The sequence below is a fragment of the Lissotriton helveticus genome, chromosome 8, assembly GCF_964261635.1.
Source record: "Lissotriton helveticus chromosome 8, aLisHel1.1, whole genome shotgun sequence".
NCBI lineage: Eukaryota > Metazoa > Chordata > Amphibia > Caudata > Salamandridae > Lissotriton > Lissotriton helveticus.
The window spans coordinates 618,717,917-618,744,991 of record NC_136069.1 but is presented as its reverse complement, the minus strand read 5'-3'; the positions used below and the strand labels follow the sequence as shown (position 1 = coordinate 618,744,991).

The 27,075-nt window shown below is 48.9% G+C and overlaps 1 protein-coding gene across 5 annotated transcripts in view; it reads left to right on the top strand.

Moving 5' to 3' along the window:
* Nucleotides 1–27,075, top strand: part of MYCBP2 (MYC binding protein 2) — a 1,909,483-nt gene that overhangs the window by 570,415 nt on the left and 1,311,993 nt on the right. For all 5 annotated transcript variants that reach the window (XM_078657470.1, XM_078657469.1, XM_078657471.1 and 2 more), the window contains 2 exons: nt 6,750–6,846; nt 14,968–15,160. In XM_078657470.1, coding sequence (XP_078513596.1) covers nt 6,750–6,846; nt 14,968–15,160 — 290 coding nt within the window. The remainder of the gene's footprint in view (nt 1–6,749; nt 6,847–14,967; nt 15,161–27,075) is intronic.

Here is a 27,075-nt window from a genome sequence, read left to right as displayed (position 1 = left end):
CTGTTCACCAACCTGCATTTCTCCAAAAATATCAAGGAGTCTTCATTTAACCTCTTCCAAAAAACGTTTATAGTGGCTCTAAATTGCTGGGAATTACCTATTGGATGTCAGCGGTATTGCTGAAACTATTGCTAATTACCCTTCAAGACATCAGAATATTTATATGGTGTTTGAAAGGCTGAATCAGTGGAGTTTTATTTGTCCATCTGGTAATAAGGGCCCTCATCTTTTTACTCCTTCACTGGGATCAACTTGAATCTGAAGTTCAAGAAAACTCTTATATCCAGAAGAATTGTGAACTCTCTCTTCTTAAGACTTTAGGAAACACATCTTTTCAAATGTCAAACTTTAAGGCCTCCAATCGCTCAAATAACAATCACTTCTCTCGTTACAGCTGAGGTGCACATTGCTAGCACGTTTTTAGAGACAATGGAGTTCTGTTATAAACAAGCAGGGTTAAACATTCTCACTCCATCTCGGCTATCTCTTGAGCTATGAGGCTGAGTGATTAAGAACAACATCTTTATTGCAGCTTTCTGGAGGGGCAATGCAGCATCTACGCAGGCACTTCTTAACTGTACCAATTGTCCTACACAAGAAAAATTATCCCCTTGATCTTTGGCAGTTGTGGACTTGCCCCTCTAGTTATGATTGTGTTAAAGGACAGTTGTCAGTGCCCTCACTGAAAACGAGAGCAAAGTCTTTGGTGGATTTTCACCCTTCGGGTAATTCACGGCATTTCCTCTTTGACTTCCACTAAGTCACCCGATTCAGAAGAGTTTGTAAAAACTGAAAAAAGGTCCAATTATTTGGATCAAAACCATTCTGGACAATGAAGATTCGTTTTTTGATCCAATGTAAGCCCTGACTACACCATAGTCGAACATGCTCATGTTCCAAATTTCCTGGTTCAGCAAGCAGACTATGGATCTTCAGCTCCCCCTACAATGAGACCTTCGAGGACACTGGCCACTTCCTTCCCATCCACTCTTGAGGAAATATGACCTCATGGGGATTTCCAGGACAGTATTCTTCAATGAAGTCATGGAGAGCATAATGGTCTGGATGGGATTGAAGAGGATACTCTTTCTAGAGTTAACATTTGTGTGCTAAATCTGGTGGTCGTCTTCAGTTACCAGAGTACTGTAGTCCTCTTGCAGTAAGATTTGCTATAGGAGGTCTGGTAAATTGGTCAGTAGCTTCACTCCACACTTGTGGCCTAAGAAGGATTATCTGATAGAGACTTCTAGCCGCAGATTCCTTGACAGAATTATCCCTAGGGGTGAGACTGGATCCAGAACATTATCTTTGCCACAGCATCTCTGCGCGCCGGGGGCGGTACCATGTGACCCCATCCTAACGTCGTCCACGGGCGTGATGTCAGCAAGGTCACATAAGCCCCACCCCGGCGGGCTGACGTCCGTTTCCTTCTTTTCCGCGTGCAACGCAGATCCGGATCATGTCCCTGACATGTTTTCAGGCCTTCTTTTTATGCTTTTGTGTTGAGGAACAGTGTGCGAATACCTTCTGGCTTCAAGACGTGTACTTGTATGCGTCAGATGTCGGCCACGGACCCTCACCCTATTTGTATGTGGTGTTTGGGCGAGCACCATGATTCTACAGACTGCGACGCTTGCCAGTATCTGAAGCCGAAGTCCCGGCCGGAGCGCCGGATAAAACTACTTTCGGCCTGCTTGCCGAGATCGGCGTCATCACCGTGTTCGTCCCCTACGGAAGGGTCTAGAAACCGCCGACACCCACTAAATCGTCCTTCACCGAGGCCCCAGGTGCGTCGGCGTCGGCTTCGACCCCAGCGCAGACTAGTTCGGCTTCAGGTTTTGGGGGTGTGCTGTCGTTAAGGTGCAGCCCTACAGGGTTCCCCTCTTCTACCCATGGCGTCTGTCTCACCGCAAACCCCCTAGGGGGTCCCTGTGGTGTCGCAGGAGGTCACCGGGACTCACGGTTCGTCCCCAAGTCCCCCCGGTCCTCTGGGCAGGCGACTACCTTGCTGGAGGCCGAGCCAAAGCCGTTCAGGCGCCGACGGCTGTCGGCCCTGGCAGCACCGCAGGTGGTGGCTATTAGCCGGGGTGCCTCCCCGGGTCCCTCTTGGACCTCTACGCAGGCGGCTGCCTCGTCGGAGGTCGAGTCGGTGCCTTTTTGGCACCGCTCTTTAGCCGCCCTGGCTCCGACCCCACCCATTCTCCTAGGATGCAAGTGGTGGTGGAGGTCGGCACCGGTGGTCGACTCCACGGCGCCGTGCCGGTGTCGGGTCATCAACTCGTCTCCAGAGGTCACCTCCTCTCCGGAGGGTTGGTATCTTCTTGTCTCCTCTTCCCCGGAGACGGGACGCTGCGTCGTTGCTTTCTCCCCAGCGTCTACCAGGGAGGGCTCTTCGCCGTCCCCCCGACCACAGCCCCTGGACCTGCTCTTCCACAACTCGCGGTTGGTTGCTCCGCAGGCTTTTCCACCTTCCCCCGAGACCCCTCAGGCCCACCACTTGTCCGTGGATCTTCCATCTTTCAAGGGCTGGCCGTTTCTTCCTCCAGCTGGACTCTGGGATGGACGGCTTAGCTTACAGCCGTGGCCCACGGAGGAATTGCTCTCACCCTACGGAAGCTAGTGCAGCTTTTGTCTGGGCCATTTCCACGGCTGCTGGCATTTTGTAGATGGGCGACCCCGTCAACCCATTCCCTACGGACCATTTCTTAGAGGTTCTCCACCATGGCTCTGGTGGACGGGAGCTGCTTCTTCCATTCGAGACTTCGCTCCACAATTGTCTTCTGGGAGCCTGGGGGTGTCCTGCCACGGGTGATACAGTGCCTCAGCCGCTCCTGCACCGCCACCGTCTTTCTCAGCACGACCCAGTCTGCTTTTCTTTCCACCCTTCTACCCAGAGCCCTCTTCTGCAGACTGCTTTTGCTTCCTTCCCTTTGGTGTTGTTTCCTCCGTCACGGGAGGCCAGGTGGTTGGATTCATAGGGGCGTAACATCTTCGCTTCCTCTAGTGCTGCTTTGCAAGTGCTCAACACGCTTTGTGTATTGGCCAGGGCTACCTCCAGCTTGTGGGATTCAGTGGAGTCCCTTCTGTCTTGTGTCTTCCACGAAGGTGTCTGCGCTGATCTGCGGCACCATGTATTGGATGGTCAGGAGTTGGCCGCGTTTATTCTTCGTTCGCCCTTGGATGTTTCTGATGCTCTCTGCAGCGCTATGGCGTGTTCCGTGGCTCCCCGCCGCCATGCTTGTTTGCGGGATGGCGTTTTTTCAGAGAATATTTGGGAGCGTCTGGTTGACCTTCCTTTTGATGGGGTTCTTTTGTTTAACACCCATGCGGACCCCGCCTTTCAGCGGCTCCTTGTCCTCCTGTGCTTTTATGGGAGGCGTTATTCCACCTTTTTTCTTGGGTCTAGTGTTTCGGTTGGCCCGTCTGTGTGTTCTGTGTGGTTTGACGTGCCTTCGGCGTCCTTAGGTTGGCCCCTCTGTGCTGTTGGCTGCTGGTACAGCTCCTATGGCTTTTGTGGTTTTTGGCTGTTGGTAAAACTGTATAGGTCCTCAGGTTGGGCCATATGTTTATTTTTTGGGCTGATTGGTAAGCCGTCTGTGGTACTACCCGCAGGTCCTTCATGTTCTTGTCCTCTGCTGCGGGATTTTTTCCTTAAGAGGTGTTCCCATGTTCTCTTTGGGACGTGTCATATCCTAAGTGGGTAGCTGTTGTATAGCTCTGTCCTAAGCTGGGAGGATGTGGACACCCTTTTTCGGGTTCCTCGCCTTTCTTGGCATCACTGTATACCGCTAGTGCTGTCTTTTGTCTTTGTCTTGGCGCAGCTTGGGCTGCTCCAGGTTCTGTCATTCTCAGTATCCGCTACATCGCTAGACCGGCTTTGGTATGCCGTCTACAGCGTCGTATTGTGGTGTTTCTGCCCTCTTGTCCGGCGTTTTGGCCTGGTCCTCCGTCTTGTGTTCCAGGGGGGCTAGGATTCTTCTAGTATTTTCCAGTGTTCTGGTTGACGGCTTGGGTCCGTCTTACGTATTTCTCCTCTTTCTCTTTTGGCTGGTCCCACTTCTTTTCGTGGGTCGGTTTGTGTCTCTGGAATGGTCCTCCTTTGGTGGTGGTTCTGGATTTCCCTGGCCTCTGCCTTTGTCTTGCGCTTGGCCTGTTCTGGGCGCACTGCTTCATGGTATTTGCCAGCTGCGCACACCTGCTCATTATGGTCCACCGCCGTGGGCCTTGGCGTGTACCCTTTTGCTCCTGCCTCTTGTTCTGCTGGAGCTTTGCGCGACTGTGTCTTTCTTCTCACGCCTGCGCTTCTTGGCTGTGGAACCGATCCTGCCTTGTCCACTGCCTCTAAGCTGATTCTTGTTTAGCTGTCCCTTTCGCTGTGTGTGTGTGTGTGTGTGTGTGTGTGTTCACCTGCGGCAGGCTCTGCCTCCGTTTCTGCCTCTTCTCCTTGGAGTTTGGGGTGGTTATTTTCTTCCCTGGTACTCCTCTCGCGCTGTCTGTCCCTCCGGGGTTTTCTGGCGGATGTCCCTTGTACCTTGGATTGGCTTGGGTTATCCTGGCCTTCCCTTCACCTTGTTCTTGCTTACTTATGCTTGGTGGGGGCTGGGCCGCCCTTCTTGTCCCTATGACACATCCCCTGCTGGGGCCCTGTGTTTCTTACTAACTAGGGAGGTTCTCTTGTAGGCCCTCCTCCCCTTTGGGTATGGCTAGGGTATCTATTCTACATTAAGGAAGCTGCGGCAAGTAGTCTCTATCAGATGTACAAGTTACTTACCTTCGGTACCATTGTATCTGGTAGAGACAATTCTAGCCGCAGATTCCTTCATGACCCACCCTTCCTCCCCATTCTGCGAGGACCCATCTTGGTTTTCTGCACTTGCCTCCCTCCGGGTGGCTTGTCTTCTGTGAGTGTCCTCTTCATTTCCTTCCTGACTGGATGCTTTGTTCTGTTCAATTGTTCCAGCCCTTCCTTGCTGGTACAAGGTCGGTTGGTTCATGTGTACTTATACATCCCTACACCCTGGTTTTTTCCAGTGTGGGGGCCTACTTTTACTCATCTTCCCTTTTAATTGGTTGGGGTTTCTGATTCCTCTGCGGTCCTCTGAGTTGGGGTCTTCTGGCTGTACCTCAGCCTTTACCTCCTTCCAGGGGATACAACCCTCCTTGATGGTGTTATCTTGAGGTAATTGCCTTCACTGTTGTGGATTGTGATTGTAGACTCTCTATCGTCTGCGATGACGTTTTTCACATGTTTTTCTGCCTCCAGGGAGGATGTCGCCTTAGCTTTGCAAGGTTGCTCCTCAGAGCGGTGCTCTGCTATTTCTTTGCGATGGCTTTCTGTACCTTAGTGCCAGGCTCTTTTTTAACTGGTGCTGTCCCTCACCTTTCGTTCCTCCCTTTTCTGTTTTCACTGCTTTTTCGCACACTGTTCCTATACTCTCCACAGTTTTGTTTGTGTTGGCTCCGCGTTGTTGCGCGGAAAAGTTTTCCAAAGAAAACTGACGTCAGCGCGCCAGGTTGGGGCTTATGTGACCTCGCTGAGTCACGCCAGCGGAAAACGTCAGGACGGAGTCATCCGGTACCGACCCCGGCACTCAGAGATGCTGTGGCAAAGAAAAATTTCCGGATCCATTCTCACGCCTGGGGATAATTCTATGTTAAGGAATCTGCGGCTACAATCGTCTCCACCAGATGCATCGTTACCGAAGGTAAGTAACTTGTACGATTCTAAGCACAGGCTTCTACAAGTTGAGTCAGTCTTTGAGGCTACTGGTCCCTCAGATCTGGCATTCATGGTAGATACAGCTTTCATCAAAGTAAGAGTACTGCCTCCTTGTCTGCTGCACATTTGGATTCAAATGCGATGTGCTTGCACTTGATTGATAAGATGGTGTATCAGATAACATCTTTGTGCCTGTGTCAAGTCAATGCAAACACTATTCTGACTGGTTGAAACACAAAATGTTCATGAAACAATTGAAGAACCACACATGTCAAGAAAATGCATTTGATGAAGTCAATTGTACATTTTTTGATTATTTGACTAACAAAAATATATATCATATCAAAGTGAGAGGACCGCTGAGGGCAAAAATACAGAATGTTCATGACACTTGGAAGGAGAAGGCAGTCCCTAAATGGGCAGTTTAAATGTTGAACTGCATGCATTAAAATTCCTGAATGGTTTGGTGTCTATTTCCCAGGTGGTTTGGTGTCCACTTTGACTCTACAGACGGATAATGTTCTCTTCTACATTTGTCAGACTACTACCTTTTACCATATAGCTAGGCAGTGCTGCAACATAGCTTTGTGGTCTCTCTCCCCCCACTTATGCCTCCATTGCCCTTAGCACTGATTTGCCAGTTCTTCGTAAGGAAGTGCATCCTTTGATGTGAATTTGTGATACATGGCAAACATGAAAACATATTTTTTTTATATTTTCTACCAACAATATTTGGATTCTGTAGAGAGAGGAAATTAGTCAGAACCACATTAAAGGAACACAGTTTTCTCTAAATATACAGTGATCTTGCTTTTTCTGAACTTATTGGAATTGTTGCTAGGGAGGTGGATTGCTATACCTGCTTGGCACTTCTGTTGGTGCTGCTGTGCAAATATTTATGAATTACCATGCTACACATTGCATTTTATTAAATGATGCATTTGCATGTGAAGGAATGTTACTGAAGGCAAATGGCTTATCTTAAATCGCAACCCTCTTTTGTCAATAATACTTTCTCATTTTGTTGCAGGCTACCAACAAGTGATGGCAGTTCTTCAAAAGGAAAGCAGCAAACCAGTGAACCAGTGCATATATTAAAGCGCTCTTTTGCAAGAACTGTATCAGTGGTGGGTAATAATTACATTGCCTAATCTCTTTAGAATGCTAGTCGCTCAGTGATGCATCTTGTTAGCCAAGAACAATTTAAAATAAGCTTTCATAAGTGATGTATGTGTATAGACAACATTGTTTTAGTACACACATTGTTGATGTGAATGCAGCATTTTCTTGGTTATCAAACACTTTTGTGGAGGCGTATGTCTCAAAGTAATGTCAGGGCATTTTAGGATTCTTATTAATATCCTTTGCGCCCTAATTAGGTGCTGTGTAAGAATGTAAAAACTAGGTCTAGCCAGAGACATATTAACAGTTATTACCACCTAATGACCACATGTAATATGTACACGTTCTTAGGCCATATCTTTTGCATGTCACATTTGCTCACTTCGGGTAAATCGGGGGCAGAGGCAGTATTTTTGTTTCAATTATTTGAAACTTTACCAGTCGCGTTTGAGAAAAACCTCTTGCTAAAACACAAAAATAAAAATAATTTAACAAATCTCAAACATTTACAAAAGACAAACCGTTCTGTCTCCCTTTAAGAGCTGAGGGGAAAAGTTGGAGAAAAGGGGCTGACACAGGCTGTATAGGGGCCATATCCCATAAGGCTAATGTCAACATCTTAATATATGATGGTTATTGCGGGGTGGGCGAGATGGCAGCAGAGATTGAGGGATGAAAATGTCTCAAAAGGAATGATCCTTTGGGTGCCTTAGATCAGGAATACATTCGAAACCTCTGCAGTGGGTATAATGAAAAGAATAAAATTGTTTTCTCGGAGAAGAACATAGCGAACAACTTGGTCAACTGGTAAAGCTCAATTTACAATTGCTATTAGCCTCATAGGAGATATAGGCTTTCTTGTTTTCCTTGACAGACATGTATGGCTTAGGATGTCTGGGTTAGGACCTGAATTGCAACAGCACCTCCTCAATGTACCTTTTGACAGTGAGCATCAGTTCGGCTCTCATGTGGATCAGATTCTCAAGAAGATTAAAAAGGATAGATACATTTCTAAGTCTCTAGGTGCCCTTCAGTCCCCCTGTTCCAGGGCATCTTACAAGAAGCAGCAATTCAGAGAAGAGTCCAAGACAGGAAGCTCTAATCAAAGATATCCTTATCAGATATACTAGGAGGCCTTTGATGACCACCAATAACCTAAATCCCCTAATAGGGGTCCATACAGGCAGAATGGGTGTGTTAGTGTTGGAGTATTTGCACTAAAGGGTTACTCTTTTGGAAAGCACTGACTCTCCTCGACACGTGTCAGGGGAAGATTGGTGCACTTTCTACCTCAGTGAGAAAAAATCACTTTAGATCATTAGGTACTTTCCTTTATACAGGAAGGATGATTCCTCGAATTTCACAGCCCACATCACAACATACCTCCCTGCCTCCAATTCCTTAACTCAGGTCATCTTTGCCTTTTGGAGGAAGAGGTTCAAGCACTCTTGCAAAAGGGGTCATGTAGTTAGTATGATTGAATCAACCACGGCCAGGGGGTGTTCTCCCTTCACTTTTAGTTCCCAGAAAGAACAGCACCCTCAGATTGCCCCTAGACCTTCGATCATTAAACAGGTTCATATATTCAGAACTCTTTCATGTAGTCAACTTGCAGGAAGTCATCCCTTTGCTGTGGAAAGGCAACTTCATCACAGTTCTCCATCTGAAAGATGCTTACTTTAATATCCTGATCCACCCTGCGCACGACTACCTGTGGTTTCTGACAGACTTGTAACCTCAGATACCTCACCTGGTGAATTACTCCAGATGTCCCACCCTGTATGTGATGTTGGGCCCCTCTCCCCCACTTATGCACCACCTCCACACACTGGCATCAGCTCCTTTCTTTCCGCTCCTTCCGACGCAGATCCGGAGCTTCGATTCTGGTCATTCCGACAGACTTCTTTCCCTCTGTTTTGTCAGTGTGCATTATATCTGATAGAGACTACTAGCCGCAGATTCCTTCACGTAGAATTATCTCCAGGCATAAGACAGGACCCGGAATTTTTTTTGCCCTGCATACTGGCTCGCCAGGGGGATGGCATCATGTGACTCTGCCCAGGCATTGTCCGCGTACGTAGGACAATGTCAGCGAGGTCACATAAGTCCCACCCCAGCGCACCTACGTCAGTTTTTTCCTTTTCCGTGTGCAACGCGGATCCGGATCGTGCTCTGGGCCTGTTTAGGCCTTTCCCTTTCGCTATTGCGTGTGTGTGGGAACAGTGTGTGAATGCCTTCGGGCTTTAAGACATGCTCGTCTTGTGGACACCCGATGTCGGCGACGGATCCTCACCTCATTCTGCATGTGGTGTTTGGGGGAACACCATGACTCCACTGATTGTGAGGCGTGCCAGCAGATGAAACCGAAGTCCCGGCGGGAGCGCCGGATGAAACATGCGGAGGGTTCTCGAACCCGCTACCTTCCTCGTCGACATCGTCCTTCTCCCTGGTCGCAAGAGCTTTGCTCGCCTATCAGTAAGTGTGGCAGTTTGTCCCCGAGGGTCGGTTTCCGGCCTGTCTGGGGCGTGGGCTCTCCGCGCGTTGTCCGGCCCCACGTGTCGTCCGGCCCCACGTGTCGTCCGGCCCCACGTGTCGTCCGGCCCCACGAGTCGTCCGGCCCCACGAGTCGTCCGGCCCCACGAGTCGTCCGGCCCAACGAGTCGTCCGCTTATCCGCCGTTTTCCTGGTGTGGGGGCGACTAGAGCCCAGATGGAGACATATGCGGCGGCTTTGCAAGTCTCGCTGGCTTCTCCCCCTCCTCCTTCCCCTTCTGGGACGTCAGCAGATCCCTTGCAGTGTGCGGGGCCCTCCGTGGCGTCACCAGTCGCTCCGGCCGCAGTGCCGACTGGCTCAAATCCAGGTTCGGAGAATGTGGTGCCGTTGGTGTGCGGCCCTTCTGGGGTCCCTCATTCGGACCACAGTGCCTCTGCTTCGCCCCAAACTCCCGCGGGAATCCCTGTGGTGTTGCGGGAGGTCGCCGGGGCTCTGGACAGGCGGCTTTCTTGGCTGGGGTGACCCGCTTCGGCTCCTGCGGATGCTGGCCAAGGTGGCGCCACTGGGGTCGGCGGAGGGCCCCACTCACCCCGGGGTCGAGGCTGGCGGGGTACTCCTTGTCCCTCCCCGGGTCCCTCTCGTCCCTCCACTCTGGCGCCCACCTAACCTCCTCTTTGGAGGTTAGGTGGGCGCCTTTTTGACGCCGCTCCTTCACCGCCGCCGCTCCGGCCCAGCCCAAATCTCGTGCACCATGCGCCATGTCTGAGGCCGCCCGGGCGTCTCTCCCGGCGCAGGACGACGACTATGTCCTGCCTCAGATTGCGGACTCTACGCCGCCAGGCCGATGTCTGGTCGTTGACTCGTCTTCGGAACGCCTCCTCTTCTCCAAAGGTTTGGCGTTTGCTGGTGTCATCCTCGCCGGAGACGGGCCACCGCGTCGTGGCTTTTTCACCGACATCGTCTAAGGGCGGCTCCTCGCCGTCTCCGCAGCCGTGGTCTTCGCCAGAGGAGCCTCATGTTCCCCACTCCTCGTCCTTCTTTCCGGACCTGGCCCTTTCCTTCCTACGGTTGGCTTGGGGGGGATGGCCGCCTTAGCTTGCAGCCGTTTCCTAACGAGGAGCTGCTTTCCCCTCTGCAGGGCCCTATGGAGGCGGGTGTGGCTGTCGCTCGCACATTTTTACAATGGCAGTGGGAATTGTGCGCATGGGTGACCCAGCTACCCATTTCCCCGCGGATCATCTTCTTGAAGATCTCCATCAGGGCTCTGGTGGCAGGGAGCTGTTGCTTCCCTTCGAGGGTTCACTCCATTCTTCTCTTTTGGGGACTTGGGGCCGTTTCGCTACAGGGGACCCGGTGGTCCAACACCTTCTGCGCGGCCATCATCCGGCGCCGTGTGATCCGGTGTGTCTTTCCCTTCACCCCCCTACCAGAGGCCCCCTTTTGCAGACTGCCTTTCCTTCTCTGCCGCCGCTGTTGTCTCTTCCATCACGGAGGCCCGCTGACTAGACTCCTGGGAGTGCAATATGTTCGCCTCAACCAGTGCGGCTCTGGGGGCCCTTAACAGGCTGTGTGTTTTGGCTAGGGATACTTCTTGTTTGTGGGACTTGGCGGAGCCCCTTATGTCTTATGCTTCTCAGAGGGTGTCTGTGTTGATTTGAGACACCATGTGTTGGATGGCCGGGAACTGGCGGCGTTTATTCTTCGCTCCGCTGTGGACATCTCGGAACTGCTGGGTCGTGCCATGGCTTCTTCAGTTGCCCTTCGTCACCATGCCTGGCTTCGGGACAGTGTGTTCCCGGAGAACGTTGGTGGACCTTCCCTTCGATGGTGCTTTTTTGTTACATGCCCCTTCGGACTCAGCCATCCAGAGATTCTTGGCAGGGCTTCGTCGTCGTCCTCCTCCACCTCCTCCTCCAAATCAGTTAGGTGCGAGTTGATCTGGTTCTTTGAGGTGTTTTTCCATTGGGGCGGGTCTCCCCAGTTGTCTGTTCTGTGTGCTTTGTGGCCACTCGAGTCCTCCATGTTGGGACTGTGGCTCTGTTGTCTGCTGGCCAGCCCTTCTTGACTGTGTGTTTTTGCTTTGGGTTTCCTACACCATGCTGGCCCTGAGATTGGGTACTTCTGTGTTTCCCTCTCTGGTTGCTTAATAAGACTTCTGCAGGGTTTTTGCCGCAGGTCTTTTCTGTTGTCCTCTCCTGCTGAAGTTTTTTACTAAGAAGTTCCCATGTCTTGGGATGTCGCCTGCCCTATGTTAGGTACGGGTGGCTGTTATATAGCCCTGTTATATGCTGGGGAGCTGTGGTCGCCTGCTGGCTTCTGCTCTCCGTGGCGTTATGGTATGTTGCAGATCAAATCTTATTGATGATGGCTTTGACTAGCTTGAGTTACGCCCCAGGGTGTTCTTCTCTGGGGTCGCTGCGCTGTTTGCCTGGTCTGGCCTGCTGTCCGTGGCCTGGCGTCATGGTCCTGTCCAGTCCCACTTCTTTTTGGGCCGTGTGTGCGGTCTCCTCCCTAGGGCATGTCCGGACTCTTCTTCGCCTTCCTGCTCTCTGTCTTCGGCTGGCATTTGGCTTGCTCTGAGTGCTTCGTTCTGTGGTGCCCTTGGCATCTGGCAGAGCTTGCCGGTGCCGACCTATTGTTTTCTCTGCACGGTTGTGCCTTCTTGGGGCCTTAGTGGGACTGTCATCCTGCCTTGTCCGCTTCTTTCAGTGGGCCTTGCACCCGGTTCTACCTCTTCTCCCTGTGGGAAGAGTTGGTTCCGGACTTCTTGACCCTGAGTTACCTTTATCGGCTTCCACCTGCTTATTGCTGGCGGCGCCGTCCTGTCTGGGATTGCCTCTGCTCTGCTCTGCCTCTTCTCCTTGGAGTCTCTATGTTGCTCTTCTCCTTCGGTGCTCCTCTTCTTTTCCATGGCCTTGGGCGGAGGTTTTGTTGCCTCGTATGGGCGTGGGGTGTTTGGCCTCCTTTCGCCTTGCCTTGTTTCCTCTGCGGAGTGAGTACAGGCTGCCTCTACTCTTCTTTTTCCCCGCATCCCCTTTGGGGTTGGTGGTCTTCTGCTGGCATGGGTTCTCCTTTGCCTGAGGAGACGGCGCTCCTCGTCCTGTCTTGGGACACTGCCCCTGTGGGACCCTCTGTTATGACCAGGCGGGTGGGCTCCTCTCGCAGACCCACCTTCCTATGGCTAGGGTATCTATTCTGTGTGAAGGAATCTGCGGCTAGTAGTCTCTATCAGATGTACAAGTTAGTTCCCTTCGGTAATGGTGTACCTGGTAGAGACGATTCTAGCCGCAGATTCCTTCACAGCCTGCCCTTCCTCCCCGTTCTGCGAGGACCTTTGACTTGGTCTTCTGCATTCATCTTTCTGTGGGTGGCTATGTCTTCAGTGGGTGCATTCTTTCCCTCTTTCTACCAGGATATTCGTCCTGTTTGTTGTTACTTTTCCTGCTATTTTGACACATTGGAGGATAGGGTTATAGGTACTTCTGTGCCCTTATGCTCTGGTTGCTCCAGGTTGGGGCCTACCTTCCACCCCGTCCCCCTCTATTACTAGGGTTCTGGGCCCTCTGCTATCCTCTAGGTTGGGGTCTTTTGGCTGTGCCTCTGCCCTTTGTTCCTTATGGGGGTTGTCACACTCTGTGATGGGGATGTCTTGGGGTTTTGTCGTTCCTTGTGTGTCCCGGACTGGTTCCCCTTCATTGTTTTTGGTTGGGGTTGTGGTCCTGCTACATGTTGTCATGACATTTTTTCATATGTCTTTTGTCTCCAGGGGGGGGTTATGTCTGTACTGGCAGGGTTGCTGCTCAGGGCTAGGCTCTGTTCTTTATTCTTTTCCCTACCCTTGGGTACTGCAGTGCCCGGCACTGCTCTTTATGGTGTTGATCCTCACTATTCCTTTTTCCACTTTTTATGTGTGCGGAAAAGTTCTCCCAAGAAAACTGACGTAGGCGCGCCAGGGTGGGACTTATGTGGCCTCGCTGATGTCACGTATGCGGACAGCGCCTGGGCGGAGTCGCGTGATGCCGTCCCCCCGGCGCGCAGGGATGCTGGGCAAAAAATAAAAATGCAAAAAAAATTCCGAATCCAGTCTCACGCCTGGGGATAATTCTAAGGTAAGGAATCTATCACTAACTAATGTCTCTTACAGATATATCGTTACACAAGTAGTAACTTGTGCATTACCATACTGCCAGTACTTTTCATTATCATTGGTGCCCAAAGTCACAGTTTAAAATAAACTTGGTCTCTGATCTCCAACGTCCAGCCGCATCTCTATATGAGATATATAGATGGACTGCATTACCTACTCTCCGCTGATACAGAGAGGGATGCACACTTTTGTTTTACACTCTATCTACCTCTTATAAAAAGTTGCGCTGCCAGTGACTATTGTTAATTACCCTCTTGTCCTCATTCCGATCATATTAATTTTTTTCCATTTTCTTTGAGCCCTGAAACACTTAAAGAAAAATAAACTACATTTTTTGGGGAGCAGAATGGATGAAACAAGGGTTTTAAAGGCTTCTCTGCACCTCATGAGAGCAATCCGGTCCTTGGTATTTTCCTGGCTCGTTCTGTGTGAGAGGGTAGGGGTGGGGGTATACAAGGTCTGACAAATTTCATTGAAGCCCGTGTCTGTGCTAAGAGGGCTGCTAATCCCAGCGGGAACCAGACCATAGATTCTGCTAGCCCTACTGGTGACCCCTGGACCCAACTACCCACTCCTGAATCCATCTATTTATTACAGGAGTGTCGCACCCCAAGCTTCTCCTCCGCCTTTCCCGCCCTGACTTACACCCCTGTGACAGAAGGTGGAGTCACAATAAGGCTTGTGATTCGAACGTCTTCGTGGAAAAACTAGTTTCAAACATCCAGACCCAAAACTAGATGGCAGGATTATGCAGAGCATGTGAATCTACAGCACTACTGTCAGATTGTTACAGGTATTTTCTTTTTTGACCATACGTTTACTCATTCATTCTGTTCTTTGAGTTCAAGCTGTCTTTTTTATATATTTGATTTGCCACTTTCTGTCTTAATAAGTGCCTTAGCAAGTGAGCTAGGAGGCTACATTATCTGTCAAACCGGACTGTTTTGTGTTTAAATTGACTTGATGCTCTTACTGGAGAATGCGCATTTTACTTCTTTGTAATACGGAGGTAGACTGAAGATGTACACCAAATAGAGTTAATTTTATTGTGGACTCAAATGTTATGATTCAACTGTATTTTATTAGAAATTGTCTTGTACAGGATTGTCCCATCTGCAGCCTGCAAGGCTGGTGGCGATCTCTCACCTTTCTTGATCCCTATATCCAATGTCTCACTCCCAATAAACTCCTTCCCACTCCTACATTACCAAATACTGAACTCTCTCATATTAAAAACAGACTAGGCGGAGGTGATGGTTCAAGGTATTTAGTATCACAAGATTCAAAATGGCAGGAATTTAAGCCTGCCGCCTCATCGGAGACACAGAAGTTGATGTGACTTAAGTGGTGCGTGGGACACTTTTAGGATAAAAACATTTTGCAGCATGCATGTTGTCTATTACTTACTTGTGCTATTTAATTTCATTTCATACTAACCTTTCTTTACCTTTTCGGACTGTCTGTTTTTCACTTAACCTGGAACCAGGATTGCTTTGAGTCCTTGTTGAGCATTCTTCATTGGAGTTGGACCACCTTAGTACTAGGAGTGGAGGAACTGCGAGGGCTGAAAGGATTCCAATACACTGCTACTCTTTTGGACTTGGAAAGACTGCGTTTTGTGGGGACTTGTTGTCTAAGATTGCTGCGTGTTTATACGTGTGAAATATACCCAATTTCAGGTATTTTTTATCTTAACATATATTAGCAACAGAATTTTAAGTGAATTAATGTGGCAATAAAAAAACCACCAAGATGTCAACTTTATTTGTTGTTCAGACTATTACCTTATTTTGATCAACTTCTACTTCTCAGTTCATTACATTTATCTGTAAATGTTAGAAGATGTGTAGATTTGTGTGTGTATCTATCTCTCCCTCTCTCTCTCTCTCTCTCTCTCTCTCTCTCTCTCTATATATATATATATATATATATATATATATATATATATATATATATATATATATATATATATATATTCTAGTATTCAACTGCTTTGATGTCAGAGAGGTCACCAAATGGGGGCAAAATTGGCAGCACTGAAATACCAAAAACAGTTTGCCGTACCAACATTTAAGGTGGTAAATGCAGAGCGAAATGCACATGTCCATATGTGGATCGAGATGTTTCTTTTTTTTCATTCTTACTAGGTACAGAAAGGACATCTGTTGTAATCTGTGAAAAATTCCCATCACAGGTAATCCAGTAGCAGGACTTTCTTTTAAGGATGCCTCTAGTGTGCCTCTTTCCAGTCCGCTTCATCCAGTAGCCCCACCCACGCTTCCCACTTCTCTTCGAGAGCGTCAAATTGTCTGGAGTGTTAAGCATTAGCAATTTGTATATCTAGAAGATACCGCCTCTTCCCAGTACTCCTTGTAGGAATTTGGCCTCAAGAGGGTTACATTCCGGGGATTCACAATCTCCACCCAGTGGTTGGAAAGTGCATGTCTCAGTTGTAATTATTTGTGGAATTGTGTGGTGGAGAGGGCAAATTCAGACTGCAATGTTTGAAATTAATTCATGGAGAGCCCTCCCATACATCCCCCAAATAGGTGAGTGATATTTTGTCCCATTTAGCAAAGCCCTCTAGCCTTGAGACCTAAATAAGCCATTTTCCTTTCCAAAGTGGGGCGGGGTGTGTTAATTTCCTTTCCCACCCGGTCAAAAGCAAAGTGGCCTGCCATATCAAGATCACCATTTTGGTTGGGAAATGTCTTATGCAGTGTCATGCCCTGTAGACTGGCATGAAGCCGCATTTGTTGTGGTGGATCAGGTCTGGGAGCACCTAAACAAGCCTTCGATCAAGCACTTTGGCAAAATTTCGATTTCATCATGGATCCCCTGAAATAGCTCTATACGAGGAGCAATGTTCCTGCGGCCGCCCTGGTTTGTGGATGACTACTATGGTGGTGAGGGCTAGGTTTGTGGGGTATGCCCCATTGGCCACCACTTCTAGATAGAGCTTATGCAATCTGGGGGTAAATATTTTGCGGAATTTGCTATAGTACCACTGTGAGCTCAGAAAACAGCTAAAGAAGCAGTCATTCTGAATGGATCTCTAAGATCTACTGCAGTTGCTTCAAGCTGGGAGAGTTCATGACCTCTTTAGACGTGCAGGATTCCTATTTGCTCGTACCTATCCATTACAAATATCTAACATTTGAGGAAGCTAGGTATTATTAACAGTTCACATTCCCGCCGTTTGTACTCCAGTCGGCACCAAGGATATTTATGAAATGCATGGCTCCAGTTGCAGCTTATGTCCAAACCAAAGCCACCAGGCTTACCACCATCTGGGTGGTTGGTTGATCCAAGCAAACTTAGTCCAAAGCAGAGATATCAACAATGACCTGTTAATAACTATTGATCATTATGAGCCTTTATCAGTGCATCCAAGTCTCATCTGCAGTCAACCAGTTGCATTCAATTTCTGGAAGCCATCTTGAAAACAAAAACAAGCAAGAACTTTCTATCTCCAAAGAGGATTCTTTAATTACAACCCCTTGCTCAACAAGAGCAACAAAAAAAAACAATCTCTTTAGATGTACACTGGGTATAATGACCTCATGTATTACATTGAGACTGTATTGCAGGTTGAAGATGCGTCCTCTACGGGATGAGTTCGACATCCAATGGCAGGAAGAATCCTGATCCTTTGACATTTACATTCAAGGGACAAACATCATCAAGGGTCACCATAGCATGGTGAAGAGCAAGATCCAACCTGGAAACAAGTCTGCTTTTCCAACAAGCAGCTCAATCTGATGACCATAAATGCAGCTCTAGAAAGTGGGATTTCCCATCTTCAAGAATTAGAGGCAAGAGGTTATTGGTCGACCCAGAAGAAGGTCCTTGACAGAAATATTCCAGAACTCTGAGTGGTCCTGAAAGGATTAAAATCTTTTCTTCCAGAAGCAAAGCAGGCCATGTTTGTTCAAACTGTCAGGGTGGTAAAAATCCAACTGATCTGCCCCACCTCAAAACTGCAGGCAACTGACAGGAGTTAGATATTTATGGTCTGTTTCTTTCACTCAGTTTGTGGTGCTGAGGGATAAGTCCTATTCTCGTGTATAGCAACAAACTCTTGAAAACTGTGAGTACTTTTCTAGAAAGTCTATCTTCAACGTTCAGATCTCTTTTCGCTCCTCGGTCTTTCGATTGATTGTTTTTGCCCTAGAACATCAATCCAGGAGCAATACTTGTTGATGGTTCATAAGCAACATTGATTAAATGTCTGCCCTTACACCTAACATGCTTGCTCCTATTGTATCCATATCCTGGGGCCTTATTAAATAGAGCCAGTTAAAGATCTACTGTTTTCCCTGTGGTGTAATTGACACTAATGCCTCAATTTATCATCATTCTTCCCTGGAAACCAAGAATGGATGAACATGTTTTTGAAAAATACTAGATTAGACCGTGCCTGTATAAATTCCCTCAGAAGATGGAATTAGACCATGCTATAGCTCATCTTTTACACACATCTGAACTCTGAGGGATTTATTCTTAGTGCGGGGGACTACAGACGATTCAACAAGGGTGATAGTTTTGTCCTTTTTTTTCACAGGTTCACCACTGTCTAGGGGGATTGTCTATTGCAGTGATACTCAAAGTACGGCCCGGGTGCTGCATGCGGCCCTCCTAACCTTTACATGCGGCTCCCTGGGAAGCAGCAGCACTAGGCTGCCGTTAACTCGACTCAGCACTAACATGAAAAAAAAGTTAAATATACAGCAAACACTTATTTAAAGGTTAATTTCAGTTAGGGAAAGGATGTAACCAGCCCCTAACCTTTAGGAGCACCTTCATTTGTAAAGACGGCCACTAGATTTACATGCTTTGCTTCCCCTACACCCACTTTACAGCCCGGCTGGCATCAATGCGGCCCTCGGTGAAACCATAGACCAAATTTTGCGGCCCCCCAGGAAAATGTTTGTGAGTACCCATGGTCTATTGCATGCCTGGACCTGTGGCCAAATGACATAAACAGTCAGTTGGTGTAAGAAAGTGGCTCTATATATACTGGACCAAAGTAAGGTACGGTGTGTATAGAGTCCACAATCCCCAGAGGTATAACAGAGGTTAAAGTCAGGGCTGACCTTACTCTCAATAGTGGTAGCTTGGTCGAGCAGTAAGGCAGTACCAGAGGACAGTGTAAAGCATTTGTTGTACACACTCAGTCAGCAAAAGGTTTTACACACTCAAGGACTTAACTCCAGGCCAATTGTTTTTATATCAAAAGATATAGTTGTTTTATTTTTAGAACCAACAGGTATCAAAGTATACTTTTCTAAATAGGAATACTCTCAGGCCATTACTTTCCAAAGAGGCAATAAACTTTGTAAATACAATAGGTACAATGGTTGCAGTAGGCAACACAATTCTAAACACAATTTAACATTGAGCTCAATTGGTTTTTCTACATAAATGCAGCTGATTACTTTATAGATTACTTTTGTAACTTAAGGACTGGATCCTAGATTTAGTCCTGGGGTCTAAGCTAAAAACAGTTTAGTAAAAACGTTTGTTATTGCAATGATTTTTAAAGAATATAAAGGTTTTTTCAAAGTTGACAAACTTTTCATTGAAAAACTAGCAATGTTATCCAATGGAAGGAAATTCAAAGCACAAGTAAAGTAGGTTCTCGTTACTTTTGTAATCCAGTACTGGACTCCTAGGTTCAGCACTGGGGTCTCTACCTAAGACAGGTAAGTAATTACATTTTAGTAGTTGGTACGGTTTTTAAGGAAAATTTGTAATTTTCAAAAGTAGACACTAAAAAAACGTCACAGAAAAACAGTCAATCGTTTCCTATGGAAGAAATTTAGATTACTAGCAAACACGGTTGTGATTACTTTTGCGGTTCAGTACTGGGCTACAAGGTACAGTGCTGGCTTCTCTCCTGATCACAAGTGAGTAATTCAAAATTCAGTATTCGGCTGATTTTAGATGAATATTTTAACATTTCAAAACTTCACACTTTTTTTTTTAATAAACATTTTATTGGGAAGTTTAGTGAGTTACACAGCTTCATGCTTACAACCACCTTGTGGCCGGCAGCGTTGGTGCGCTGAATGGTCATCAGTAGGTACTGCGCAGTAAAATGAAGTATCCAACACAGCAAGTCGCCTACAACCGCGTAGGGCCGGCCGCGTCTTTACAGTCAAACAATATTGAAATACACGTGTGCATGAAGTGATCCATAACCAAGTGAAAAGAGGTATAATAGGTACAGTGGTTCTCTCATGAGCTCGAGCCATAAAAAGGCAGCAATTCACAAGCAAAGCTAAAGAATGCACCCCACAATAATCCTCATATTCTTGTACACTGATACATATTGTAAGACAATCAAGAATGCACAATTAGGACAGTAAGGGATGACTAGGGGCTGTCTGTGCGGGTCATGATCCCTCGGGAGTTAGCTGTATAGTGAAAGTGTCAGCCAGGCAGTGGCTTGCAGGGGGATCAGTCTAACGACACAGGGTACATAAGGAAAGCACTTACATCGGAGGGCTAACACAAGGTTGATCATTCGCCTCTGTACGGGACAGCAAGTAAGCTGCAAATGACGCCCATATGTCTCTGGGCCGGGAGTTGGTAGGGAGAAGTTCCGCATAAATGTTGAGGTGTTCTTGACAGTGTATCATGTCTGTAAGCCAGTCCTTGAATTTAGGCGCTCTCCCCCTCCCCCACCTGCAGGCGATGCGGCGTTTGGCTACCAGCAGAGCTAGGGCTACAAATTTGCGTTGCGCTGTGGAGACATGTTGAACATAGCTCAATAGTGCGATCAGTGGGGAGGTGTCCAGGTTTGCATGGGTTATCTGAGTAAGGGCTGCAAAGATCTGTGTCCAGTACTCGGAGATGGTGGGGCAGTCCCAGGCCAGATGTAGGAAATCAGCCTGGGGTGCGTGGCATCTATCACAGTGCTCGTTGTCTCGCAGTTGGTGTCTCTGCATGCCAGCTGGGGTGCAATATAGCCTTTGGAGAAACTTATAATGTATTATCCTAAAATGACTGCTCGCCAACACACGCTCAGTTTGCAAGCAGCAGTATTCCCATTGGTCGTCTGTTATCTGCAAACCCATGTCCAACTCCCATTTAGTACAGGACGGTGAGTCCAGAGGCATAGGTCTAGTGTGTATGGTTTGGTAAATAAGCGATACCAACCGCTTGGGTGAGGGTTGTAGCAAAGCAGCATGAAGCGGCGGGAGTACCGGGGGCTCATGAGGAAAATCAGTGTGAAGCGCCCGTAGTCCTTGTTTGAGTCGAATATACTAGAAAGTATCTAATGGAGTATGCTGTGTATCTTTAAAGAGGTCGTCGAATTCCCTGAACACACCATTCGTGTAGATGTTCCCCCATAATGGAATGGACAGTCTGCGCTGCAGTTTATGGAAGATAGTTTCCTGTAGCAGCGGCATGTCTGGATGGTAGGCCAGAGGAAGTAGCGGTGAATAGAGTAGGGGGAGATCAAACATGCTTGTTATGCGTTGCCACGGTGTAATTGTGGCATAACAGTGGTATGTGTGCGTTCACGGGCGGGCAGGTTCACATAGACTGCTCCCTCAATCGGAATAGGGTGTAACAACCAATGTTCCGCCACAACTTGTGGCATGTATCTAGGCTGTCTAATCCAGTAATAAAGATAATGCGCCTGGGCACTGAGATAATAGTGTTCGAAATCAGGAATTCCAAACCCCCCCGCTGCGTAGGGCTTGGTAAGTGTGGACCACTTGAGTCCCGCTCTTTTCCCTCCCCATACCAATCTGCATAGTTCGGATTTGAGGGTGGCAAAGAAATGTCTTCCAGGATAATAAGGAATGTGCAAGAATAGGTACAACATTTGTGGCAGCACCACCATTTTTATCAGCGAGGCCCTCCCTGCCATAGAGAGCGGGAGTGTAATCCAACGATCAATTTTATCCGTGAGTCATGAGATTGTTACACCATAATTAAGACGCATAAGTTCGTCCTTGTCTCTGGCGATTTTGATGCCCAAGTGCTCGTCACACCATTGTAAAGTGTAGTCCAGTGGGAAACGCGTCACTGCATCCGTAATCTGGAAGAAGCAAGACTTTCCCCAGTTGATATGAATACCCGACAAATGCCCAAATGTCACAAATTCCCTAAGCAGAGTATTTAGTTGTGCTGTGGATCTCTGACATATAAAGTGATATCGTCAGCATACATGGAAATTAATATTTGTCTCATGTTACAGCGGAGGGCCAGATCATTGTGGCGTTGCCGTAGTCGGGCAGCCAAGGGTTCAGTGGCGATAGCAAATAGAAGTGGGGACAACGGACACCCCTGCCGTGTGCCTCTGGTAATCATAAAAGCGTTGGAGAGTCGTCCATTAATCAGTACTCTCGCTCCTGGTTGGTGATAAAGTAAGCGTATCCAGGAGACAAATAGGGGGGGGAAACCCATGCGATTCATTATTCCAAAAAGGAATGGCCATTCAAGTGAGTCGAAAGCCTTTGTTGCATCTAAAAAAAACGCTGCCAGGGGTAGCTCGGGGGAGACGTTGTGCAACACTGTAAATAAAGTTCTCAGGTTGTGGGAGGTGGATCTGCCAGGGACAAAGCCAGACTGATCTGGCAATATAAGATGTTCCAGCAGGAGGCTAACCCGATTAGCAATGAGTTTGGCCAAGATTTTGGCGCCACAATTAAGAAGCGACAGAGGTCTATATGATTCGCACATATGTGCGGGTTTTTCCGGTTTCAACAGGGAGAGTGAGTGCCTCCCTCATAGAGGCAGGCAGTGACCCCGCCTCCAGTGATTCCTCGTACACTTCACGAAGAATGGGTGCCATTAAGTCTATATAGGTTGTGTAAAATTCCACAGGTATGCCATCCATACCGTAGTCTTCCCGGACTGCAGTCCCTTAATGGCATCCCGTACCTCATCCAGTTCGAATGGTGCACACAGGAAAGCACGATCCGCGTCTCCTAACCAGCCGAGTGCAATATCCCCTAGGTACATATCAAGGTCCATATCTCCCGTCCTGGAGGTTGAATATAGAGCCTTATAGTGGTCAGTAAACTCATCAATTATGCTCGCATTGTCACAGTGGCGCGGCCCAGTACGATCCTCCACTTCTAATATGAATGCAGAGTGTTGCGGCCGTCGGACAGCGTCCGCCAGGGTCTTTGCGGGGCGCTCTCCTTCGCCATAGCGGCGGGCCTGCCAGTGTTTACCCCTAAAGCGTACCTCCCTTTGTGCTTCCACCATGTATTTATTAAGTAGGGTCCTGAATTTCTCCTGCGTTTCACTGTCTGGTGTGGATCGAAGCTTATCCTCCAGTGTTCGCAGTTCCTGTTCCAGCCTAGTCAAGGTGTTCAGTATATCTTTAAGGATCCCGGCCCCCTTGGAGATACAGTACCCCCTTATGGTAACCTTAAAGGCTTCTCAGATTGTCTCAACTGCGTCGACTGACCCCTTATTCCTCACAAAGAAATCTCACACTTCTTCGCGCAGTTCTTCCTGAAAGACTGGGTCTGAGAGCATGCGTGTATTAAGTCGCCAAGCGCTGCGCGGAGGGCTTAAGTCTGTAGATAAAAAGGTTATCCGTACCGGGGCATGGTCCGAGTATGTTCTGGCTAGATGGTGGGCCCGACAAAGTGCAGGACCCAAACTCCTAGAGACAAGCCAAAAATCCAGCCGGGCCCACGTGGCCGCCTGAGCCGTAAAGTGTGTGCCTACCCTGTCCAGTGGGTGCATGTGTCGCCAGGCGTCTATTAGCTGATTTTCATCTATTATGTCTTTTAGCAATAGGCTAGATTTGGTGCGATGATGCGGACTGGGGTGGGAACTGTCCAGGGCCGGTGCGTATGTAACATTAAAATCCCCGCCCCAAATGATGTGCTTAGAGCCTATGCGCTTAATAACATCCCACAGAGAGGAGAAGAAATCAGGGGCGTCCACATTGGGGCCGTAGCAACAGACCAACGTGACCGACTCCAGACCCAATCTGCCCCATGCCATACAGTATCGACCCTGATCGTCTCCTATCGTGCCTGCAATGTGAAAAGGAACCTGTTTCTTAATTAATATCGCAATGCCCCTAGCGTAGGAGGAGTATGAGGAAAAGATGCTATGTGCAGCCCAACGAGAGGCAAAGGTCGTATGTCTGTGCGGAGCCATATGCGTTTCCTGTAACATTGCTATGTGGGTATGATGCCTGTCAAGATATGCTAATATCTGTCGTCTCTTCCTAGGGTCACCGAGGCCCCTTACATTCCAAGTAATGACATTCAGTTGCGCATCAGATTGTCCAGCCATCAGGGTATAGAAACTTTGTGTCTGCTGCTGTGGTGTGAATTATGTCAGCCATATCTAACGGCTTTAGTCGAACCACATACCCCCATGAAAGAAATTAACTCGCGTAAATAGAGGTAGAAACTGTACGAAACCCATCAACTCCCCCCACCCGTCCCCCCTCCCACTGAAGCAGCTCCAACTTGCCAGCATAGGAACTCCCCCCCCCCCCCCCCCCACCCCCCACCCCCCCACCCCTCCATCCCATTCCCAAATACCCAAAAAACAATCCTCCAATCCTCGCCAACTCTTGTGGCCAGGTAAGTATGCGGGAACACCCAATGACAGTCATCTAGGTGGCAACACGATCCATCCCCTGTTCCCAGAGTCAGTGCAAGCACTTAACTCCAGCTTGTGCAGGGGGTGCCCAGCGAGTCAATGTCCAGCATCCAGAAGATGTCCCAATAACCTATTCAATTCAGTGTCTACAGATCCCAACTAAATGTGGGTGGATCCTACCTGCAGAGTTGCACGCGGAGCAAGGCACGCATGGGGCATCGTCGTTCATTGTTCACCAGCGCCCTCTTCTTCCAGCGGCCCTCCTTCGCCGTTCACTGCCACCTCCTCGGGGCTCGCCGCGCGTCGAAGATGCTTGAGAAAGTCATATACCTGCTGCGGTTTTGTAAAGAAGTGCTGTCGGCCTTGATGAGTCACCCGCAGTCGCGCCGGGTACAGGAGAGCGTAATCGATTTGAGCGTCACGCAGTTTCGCTTTGGCATCCAAGAATTTCCGCCGCTCCTCCTGCACCAGGGGCGTGAAGTCTGGAAACACAGTGAAGGAGTTCCCATCATAGGATAGCGATTTTTGGCTGCGTGCGGCCTTTAGCGCAACATCCCGATCCCGATAGTTAAGGAGTCTGGCAATTATGGGCCGAGGCGGCGCCCCGGGCTTAGGTCGAGGTCCCAGTGATCTGTGCGCCCTTTCAACTATAAACTGGGCGGAAAAGGCGTCTGAACCCACCGTAGCCAGCAACATCTTCTCCACGTAATCCTCCATGCGGCCCGTGTTGGTGGATTCATGAATGCCAATTATTCGTAAGTTATTCCTTCGACTCCTGGCTTACAAATCCTCGTCCTTGGAGGCGATGACACGTAGGAGATTCTCCATTCTAGAGAGCTGGGTAGTATGGCCGGCCTTCACATCATCCGAGTCCGATATACGTCTTTCCGCCTCTGTGATGCGTTCTTCGTGTATATCCATTTTATGAACAATCCGATCCATTCAGGAGGACAATCTGTCTACTTTATCCGCTATGGTGGCAAAACCCTGACGCATCTCTCGTAATATTTCCTGCAATGCAGCAGGCTGTGTAGACGTTCCTGCAGCCGATTCGGTCACTGGGGCGGTGCCATTTGGCTCTTGCCCAGTCCGGATGGATTTCTTGGAGGCGTCAAAGGTAAGCCTGGGCTGTCGTGGGTCCCCCTTGCCCATGGTGGCCGCTCGTCAAGTCCAGGAAGCAATGCCAGGCAATGCCAGGCGAGGACAGGACTGGGCGAAGAACCCTGGCCTCCTGCAGGCGTAGGCTCCAACGGAGCAAGGTCTAGGTCTTTGATCTGGCCAGCCAAGGAGATATCAGTGCAATCACCGGGGAGCACGCCCCACGTGCACACCGCAAATGTCTCAAAGTTCAGCCAGGAACAGTCCCTAAAATGCACGCAAAGGCCCACGCAAACGGCAGCAGTAATCAATCCCCTTCCTGTGGCCCACTCTGGTTCGGTGCGATTCCAGAGGGGTCCGCAGCAGCAATTCAAAACTTCACAATTAGAAGAAATTTCACAGAAAAACAATCAATGGTATCCTATGGAAGAAATTTGGATTACTAGTAAACACGGTTGTGATTACTTTTGCGGTTCAGTACTGGGCTACAAGGTACAGTACTGGCTTCTCTCTTGATCACAGGTGAGTAATTCGAAATTTTTTATTCAGCTGAATTTAGATGAATATTTGAAAGTTTCAAAACTTAGAAGATTTTTCGAGTCAAACCAGTCAGTGTTATCCTATGGCAGGAAAGGGAGTCATCGGTTTTCAGGTGAGTACTCGACTGGTGAAGTTAAGGTTCTGGGCATAGACTCGGGGGGTCCCCCAGGGTCAGGTAGGTACAGTTGGTACACCCTCAGCTGCACAGGGGCAGCCGGGTGCAGAGGTAGTTAGGTCCAATGTTATCCAATGAGAGGCAGGGGGTCTTCGGTTGGTGGCTGCTGGCTAGCAGGCCACACGGCTGTGGGATTTGGGCTCCTGGTCACTTGCACAGGGCAAATGGGGAAGTAGAATAGGGTACAGGTTGCACTGCCAGGGGCGCTCGGGCGGCTGGGTGCAGGGTGCTTTTGAGCCTTCGGGCACTCAATGTTATTCAATGGAGATCTTGAAAAGGGAACAAGGGCTGCAGGCTCGGGAGCGAAGGGTCTTCTGGAGCGATCAACACTTCGAGGGGTAAGTTGGAATCTTGGAGGATAGGTAGGCACCCAGGAGTTGGGCACAGGGGGCTGTGGGGTGCCGGGTGCAGGGGTGTCTTTTGAGGTTGGGAAATCTTACCCCCTGCTGGTCGCGGTTGGAGTGGTCCTTTGTCCTGAGGCTGCAGGCGTCGTCGGGGTCGGCTAGGACGGTCCTTGGGCACTGGATTCCAGGTCAGAATCGCCGGGGGGACATCCTCGGGGTCTTGATTCACTCCAGCACAGCCCATGCCTGGTGGGTGCAGAGTGTGCAGGGTTCGCGGTTCCGGACTGATGCCAGGGATTGTTACTTGCTTTTAGCAGTACCACTACTCATGGGAGACCCAGGTAGTCCGAGTCACAAGGCAGTCAGGTCCTCCGGCGTTTTCGAGGTTGCTGACCACTGGAGATGCCGATGTTTAGCAGGAGTAGGTTTGAGGGTCGACAGGCCTGTAGGGCTGGGGCCAAGTCAGTTGGTGTTGTCCTCTTTTTAGCAGCTGCATGGCAGGTCTTGTTCCTTGTTCTTCTTTCTTGTTTTGGAATCTGGATCTGTGGAAATAAGTTCAGGGGAATAATTTAGGGGAGTTACAGGTAGGGCAAGGGCAGGGACCAATCGGTCCCTGTCCTGGGGTGGGTACACCCCGTATTCTGCTCCTCTCCTGTGGGAGGGGGGGGCAGGAGCCTATCTGTGATTGGGCAGGGCTCCCCATCTTCAAGATGGCCAGAGCCCGGGTCGTGCATCGCCTCGCCTCTTCCACCTGAGTGGTGGAATTGGCACAGGCTGGCACACCCCCCTGTCTGACGTAGGGTTTCCCGCCAGTCTTCCCGCCAGAGTGGGAGTCAGAACT